Source organism: Dromiciops gliroides, chromosome 3 (genome assembly GCF_019393635.1).
Source record: "Dromiciops gliroides isolate mDroGli1 chromosome 3, mDroGli1.pri, whole genome shotgun sequence".
Lineage (NCBI taxonomy): Eukaryota > Metazoa > Chordata > Mammalia > Microbiotheria > Microbiotheriidae > Dromiciops > Dromiciops gliroides.
The window spans coordinates 584229272-584236673 of NC_057863.1; the positions used below are offsets into that span (position 1 = coordinate 584229272).

The following is a 7402-nucleotide window of genomic DNA, read 5'->3' on the forward strand; positions in this document are numbered from 1 at the left end:
TTTTTTTTAGCGATGCAATTGGGGTTAAGTGACTTGCCCAGGGTCACACAGCTAGCAAGTGTTAAGTGTCTGAGGCCGGATTTGAACCCATGTACTCCTGACTCCAGGGCCGGTGCTCTATCCACTGCGCCACCTAGCTGCCCCCATGCTATTATTTCTAACAATTTGTGTCATCATTCCAGAATCAGAACACTAGACCCTGATAGACTTAGGAAAAGAAGTAAGTGATGGAGTCAAAGACCTTTAGGTTAGACCACTAGAAAAATTTCAAAGAAGTGAGAGGTATGAGGTGCAGAGACCTAGTGACAAAGGATATCCTAGGGTCAGGGACAATTAAGAAGAGGAGAGATTTTTCAAGGTCTAAGTAGGCTTGATGTTTCCCTACCAAGAGACTGGAGAAAAGTTAGAAGGCCTCCCAAAAGTATTCCCTGACCTAAAGATTTGGAAAGAAAGGTAGATAAAGGCTTTTTCCCCTCTGCAACCAAATTTATTCCCTCTGGGGCAGATCTTTGCCTTTAATCTACTGGAAGGGAAGAAGGATAGTTAGTAGTGGAGAAAAAAGGAATTCAGGAGACCTGATGTACTCTGTTCTCTCTCTCTCTCTCTCTCTCTCTCTCTCTCTCTCTCTCTCTCTCTCTCTCTCTCTCTCTCTCTCTCTCTCTCATTGTCTCCTCTTATAGGGAAGGTCCTGGACTCATACTTCACACCCAGAGGAGAGGACAAAAAAGAGCTGTCACCAGCATATTGGCCCTAGACACTCACAGCATGTACCAGGAGGATTGGCTAGAGCTGTCTCATGAAGTAGTCTGAAAAAGTAAACTAACAATTCAATTAATACCTGACTAGGAATCTTCTCTCAAACATCCCTTACAAGTAGTCATCAAACTTCAGCCTGAAGACCTCCAGTGATAAAGTACTTATCAATGTCCAAGGTCCATTTCCCTTTGGGACAATTTTAATTGCCAAGAAGCATGTTCATACAATGAGCCCAAATCTGCCATTATGAAACTTCTGCCCAGTGCTCCTTCAGTGTAGTTCACAAGACCATGGCATTGTCATGGTGGAGAAGGTGGGGGTTCTAAGGTATTCCTCAATAAAGAATTACACTCTCACACACAGTTCAAATTAGAATTTAAATAGTCTTTTATTTGGCACTAGAAAGTGACCAAGTGGGAAGTAAAAGACTTCACCCATAGGGGAGAAGAGCTTAGAAACATTCTCCCCCTCCAACAGAGGGAAGGCAAAAGCTTTTGCTGAAAATAGATGGGGTGTCCACTTGAAAAGTGGAAAGTTCACTTTTGGGGTGGGGTGGGAAAAGCTTGGATGCTAATCATATTCCTGAGAGTCAAAGGGGATTTTTTTTTTTAATGATGGTCCTGACCTTTGGGGTTATCTCTGTCTCCTAGCTCTGGTCAGGTAGTAGCCACAGCTAAGTAACTTCCCTGGTATGGAATTTTATCTCCCCTTACTTCTTCTCTATGTCTTTCCTGATATCTAGTTCGTTAATATAAACTATACGAGTCCTTGATTCCTCAATATGTCTATCCTGTTATCTAGTTGTCTTTGGCTTTGCTTCTCACAGGAAAAACTTCTGATTTATTCCAAGTCCATATCAAAAATGATTATTTCTCCCTGGTATTAATAAGTAATTATTTAATCAGAACCACAATTTTTCCCCTTTTCTACTTCCTCATCCAGAACTCTTCCAGTGTGGGAAATCTTCCTGAAAGATTTATTCAGACCAAGATCTAATCAGACAGTAAAAGAAATACTAAGGCTAGGTTAATAAGTACCTTCCTGCTCATTGTGTTTGCTCAGAAAGGTCTGAGAAGTGTTGATTCTCCCTTTTGTCAGAGAGGTGATATGGAAATTGATGTTTCTGACCAAGATTTGGGTGACCCAAGTCCCATACCCAAAGACCCTCACTGTAATATAGTCCACCCTCTCATAATATTCATTCTCTGATTAATCGTTAATCAGAGTTGATTGCCACCCTCAGGAACACCTACTCTTCAAAGGGCATATAAACTATCAGGCTAGCACCATGATGGATCTTTGGTCTGAGAGACTTCCAAATGACCACCCTTTTATTAAAATGCTATCATTATTTAAAATATTCTTAAATTGGAGCTTCTCTCTTAGGAGAGGAGACTCCACACATATTTCTTCTTGGGACAAAATATTAAATTGATATGTTAAAAATATCATGAAATTACCAAGAAATTATGTCACTCCAACCTTTTTAAATGACACAGGTTTTAGGACTCTTTTACATTCTTAAAAATTATTGAGGACTCCAAAGAGTTTTTGTTTACGTGGATTTTATCTATCAATATTTATTTTAAGTTAAATCTAAAAGTGTTAAAATGTTTATCAATCCATTTTTAAAACAACAAAATGATTACATGTTAATATAAAGAATATTTTTATAAAATAACTTTTTCAAAACAAAAAATTAGTAAAAATGACATTGTCTTACCTATTTTTGCAATGTTTTTAATATTGGTTTAATAAAAGACAGCTGAATTCACATACTTCAGCATTCAATCTGTTGCAATATGTTATTTTGGTTAAAATAGATAGAGAAGGGGCAGCTAGGTGGCACAGTGAATAAAGGACCAGCCCTGGATTCAGGAGGATCTGAGTTCAAATGCAGCCTCAGACACTTGACACTAACTAGCTGTGTGACCCTGGGCAAGTCACTTAACCCTCACTGCCCCGTCAAAAAAAATCAGAAAAAAAATAGAGAAAATCCAGCTTCACACAGATATGTAGTTGGAAAATGGAAGGCTATTTTAATAGGTAAATAATATCTTAATATTACCATGAAAACAGCTTTGACCTTGAGAACCCCCAAAAGCTTGTAGGGTACAGACACATTTTGAGAACCTCTCATCTAAACCAATTTACCAATTTTTACAGATGAGAAAACTGAGGCTTGAGAAGTGAAGAAGACACAAAACCCAGTCTAGTCCATTTTCCATATATCAGGCCCTTAAATACTAGAAGATAGATTTTTCTTCTCCAAACTAAAACTCCCCAGTCCTTCCAGTTTTGTGTCATGTCATATTCACTGGTTCTCTCATCACGTCTCTTAACCTGAATCTTCCTTTTACCTCTGGCTCAGGGAATTTCTACACTTCTTCAAAGTACATAACAGGTGCTACATCTCCACAGTTGTCAGTGTTCCCTTCTCGCTTCCCATTCCACAAAAATAATTTACTTTGCATTTATTGTACTTTGTATATTCTTAAGTGTGTTTTGTTGCTGTTCAGTTGTTTGACCCCATTGGGGGGTTTTCTTGACAAATATATTGGAATGGTTTACCATTCCCTTCTCCAGCTCATTTTACAGATGAGGAAACTGAGGCAAACTAGGTTAAGTGACTTTGTCCAGGGTCACAAAATTAGTGAATGTCTGAGGCTAGATTTGAACTCATGAAGATGAGTCTTCCTGATTCTAAGCCCAGTGCTTAGCTGCCCTCTTATCTGTCTGTATGCATGATGCAATATCACCCACCCATATTGAGTAGCAGTAAGCTCCTAGAGGAATTGTTTGATTTTTATCTTTGTATTCCCCACCACTTAGAACAATACCTGATACATAATACAGCTGCTTGATAAGTGCATGTTTAATTGAATCTAACTGAATTGAATCCTTCCCTGTCACCCTCTCTCTAGGTGGTGACCAAAGGAAAGTCCAAAAGTTGCAGGGTAGGATTTGATCCCAACCATGTTGCCAGCTAACCACAGCAAATTCCACCCATCCTCCTTCATCCTCCTGGGAATCCCAGGCCTTGAGGCTAATCACCTCTGGCTTTCATTTCCTTTCATTCTGATGTATACCACGGCCATGGGTGGCAATATCCTCCTTCTCTGGGTCATCATCTCTGAGCGGAGCCTCCATGAACCCATGTACATGCTCCTCTCTCTCCTAGCCATCACGGACCTCATCCTCTCTTCCACCACTGTGCCCAAGGCCTTGGCCATCTTCTGGTTCCATGCCCATGATATCCCCTTCCCTGCCTGCCTCACCCAGGTCTTCTTCATCCACTTTGTCTCAGCCCTGGAGTCAGCCACATTACTTTCTATGGCATTTGATCGTTACGTGGCCATTTGTGACCCTCTGCGCTATGCATCTATCCTCACCTACAAGGTCCTTGGCAAGATGGGACTGGCTGGTTTTGCTCGAGCTTTCTCCACTGTTGCAACCCTTGTCTTTCTCCTCCACCGGCTGCCCTACTGTGGTCATCGCACAGTACCCCACACATACTGTGAACACATGGGTGTGGCCCGGCTGGCGTGTGGGGACATCCGTGTCAATATCATCTATGGTCTCTGTGCAGCCCTTTCAACATTGGGCATTGATGCTATTCTCATTGTTGTCTCCTATGTCCTCATCCTCCGTGCTGTCTTTCGCCTGCCATCCCAAGGTGCACGCCATAAGGCTCTGGGTACCTGTGGTGCTCATGTCTGTGTGATCCTGATGTTTTACACACCTGCCTTCTTCTCCTTCCTCACCCACCGCTTTGGCCGGGGTACCATCCCCCGCCATATTCACATCCTTCTGGCCAACCTATATGTAGTGATACCACCCATGCTCAACCCCATTGTCTATGCAGTCAGGATGAAGCAAATCCGGGACAAGGTTGTACACAGTTTCAGTTGGATGGGAAAAGGTGGTCACTGAGAGGGAATGGTAAGTAGCAGGAGAAAATCTTCATGTCATATGAACAAAGAGCACATAAAATTCCTTCTGTCACTTAATCACTGGATCCTAGGAGCCAGCAATTAAATGCTAGAGGTCTTCTTCTACTTTACCTCTAAAGAGGTCTTCTATTTCTAGGACAACAGAAATGGAAACCCAGTCCTCTCCTTTTACAGATGAGGAGGTCCCAGAAAGGGGAACTGATTTTCCCAAGATTTCACAGGTGGTTAACTGTAGAGCCTAGATCCAAACCAAGATTTTTATAATTCAAACCTCCAGTGTAGCTGATATTTCTACTTTCAGAACTTATGCTCTGCCTAAATAAACCTGGTTCAAAATTCTGCTTTGAAAAAGGAGTAGGATTTCTTTAAAATAGGCATTCTTAACCCCACGTTTGCAGACCTGTTTTTGTAATATTTTCATAACTACATGGCAATATAAATGATTTCCTTGTAATCCTAGATATTTTATTTTATGAATTCATAAATATTGTCCTAAGAAGGGGTCCACCAGCCTTCCAAAGGGTCCTGTGACACAAAAAAGGTTAAGAATCTTTGTTTTTATAAAATCAGAAGCACATTTCACAGTGAGGTGGAAGCTGCTAGGGTTTTGATTAAAAAGACCATTTTATGGATTTTCATTTTAAACCAAAGGTAAATACCACTTAGCATATCTGGCAAAGCATTAGATAAACTACTTTATGATTGAAAAAATCAATTCCCTCCTGAGCATTTCCTTTTTGATTATGCAGAAATACTGATGGCAAAGATGATGAGTCCTTTCTTTTCCCCTACCATATGGAAGATGAGTGTATAGTATATTATTATTGTACTTATATGTTTCCTTGATATTTGAATGGTTTAGTAATCCCACTGGTGGGATTCTTTCAGCTGTGTGATCCCAACCCAAGCTATTCAGGTCTTTTCATCCTTTTCTTTCTGTCTTCTAGTTAATTCAAATATGCTAGAGGGCATTCCTGAGGGTTCTTAACATTGCACATTACATGTATTTGTCTTATCTATTGTATGTATTAGTCACCCTATATTTGACAGTAAGTTCTGTATGGGCAGAGTACTTGTCTTATCTAATTTTCTCTCTTTCTGGGTGCTGGAAGTGCCCAGCCCACTGTCAATGCTAAATAAGTGTTGAATTTGTTGTTGGATATATTAGAGGTGGAAAGAAAGAGAGATGGACACTTAGGAGAGTGTAGCTTATTTTTTTTTTGTGGGGCAATGGGGGTTAAGTGACTTGCCCAGGGTCACACAGCTAGTAAGTGTGAAGTGTCTGAGGCTGGATTTGAACTCAGGTACTCCTGAATGCAGGGCCGGTGCTTTATCCACTGTGCCACCTAGCCGCCCCAAGTATAGCTTATTCTTGGAACAGAGGTTTTTCTTGCTGGATAAAGAAGATCAACCCTTCCAAAGGTAAAATCACCTACAATGGCTATTGTTACCAAATTAGTCAAAGGCTTCAAAAAACCAGAGGCAAAGATACAGCCAGATTTGTAGCCAAGAATGTGTTTGTGAAGGGTTTCTGATGCCCCTAAGTGCTCACAGTTAGTTAGAACTATTTTTTTAAAAAAGGGCAGCCAAGTGATACAGCAGGAGAAGAGCATTGGGCCTATAGTTGCAAAGACTCATCTTCATGAATTCAAATCATGGCCTCAGATATTTTCTGTCTGACCCTGGGCAAGCCCCACAACCCTGTTTGCCTCCCTTTTTCATCTGTCAAATGATCTGGAGTAGGAAATGGCAAACTACGCCAGTATCTTTGCCAAGAAAACTCCAAATGGGGGCACAAAGAGTCAGACATGACTGAACAAAGACAAAATTTATTTAGAATACATACACACACATACACATACACACACACCCTACAACACAAAGAAGACCAAAAATTGAAGAAAGAGGTCAAGCTTTACTTATATCTTACTCAAAATTTGTTATGGATTCAAAGCTAGGAATTAGAAAATTTTATAGTTGGTCAACAAGCATTAAGAGCTAACTATGGGCCAGGTGATGTACTTATTGCTGGAGATAGAAAGAAAGGCAAAAACAGGCATCTCTTCACTTAAAGAGCTCACATTCTAATAAGGGAGACAACATACAAACAATTGTGTACATGTAAAATACATAGAGGTTAAATGAGATGATTACAGAGAAAAGGAATATTAATGGGGATGAAGGAGAAGGGAGAGGGGAGGACTCATAGATGGTAGGATTTGAACTGAGATTCAAAGAAAGGCAGAAGGAGGAAATGAGCCAGTGAAAAGCCATGGAGTCAGGTGATTGGACATGTTTGAGGATCATGGAGTTGGCCATTGTCAATGATTGGTAGAGTACTAGGAGGGGAATAAAGGGAGTTTGTATCTGATCTTAGAGGAAACAACTGGAGTTTACTGAGGGGTGTGCAGAGGGAGTGGGAGGGGGGAGGCAAGGTCAGACATTCATTTTAGAAAGATCTCTTTGTCAGCTGACTAGAGGATGGACTGGAGTGAAGGAAGACTTGAAACAGGGAAACCCACCAGCAGGTTCTTGCAATAGTCCAGGCTTGAGGTATTGAGGGTCAGTACTAGAATGGCAACTGCATGAATAGAGAGAAAGGGCACATGTACAAGAGATGTTGAAAAGATGAAAACAAGACTTGGCAACAGACTGAATTCTTATATTCTATGCATTGAAGAAATAATTCTATT

The 7402-nt window shown here is 40.7% G+C and overlaps 1 protein-coding gene across 1 annotated transcript; it reads left to right on the plus strand.

Annotated features, from left to right (window-relative positions):
- Positions 1–3732: 3732 nt before the first annotated feature.
- LOC122749053 (olfactory receptor 52B2-like) lies at positions 3733–6285 on the plus strand. The gene is made up of 2 exons (XM_043995227.1): positions 3733–4650; positions 6268–6285. The coding sequence occupies exons 1-2, from the start codon at positions 3733–3735 to the stop codon at positions 6283–6285; spliced, it is 936 nt and encodes a 311-aa protein (XP_043851162.1).
- The last annotated feature ends 1117 nt before the right edge of the window (positions 6286–7402 follow it).

Bases quoted from the DNA above. Each gene is read 5' to 3' on its own strand.
- LOC122749053 (XM_043995227.1), top strand. From the start codon at position 3,733: ATGTTGCCAGCTAACCACAGCAAATTCCACCCATCCTCCTTCATCCTC.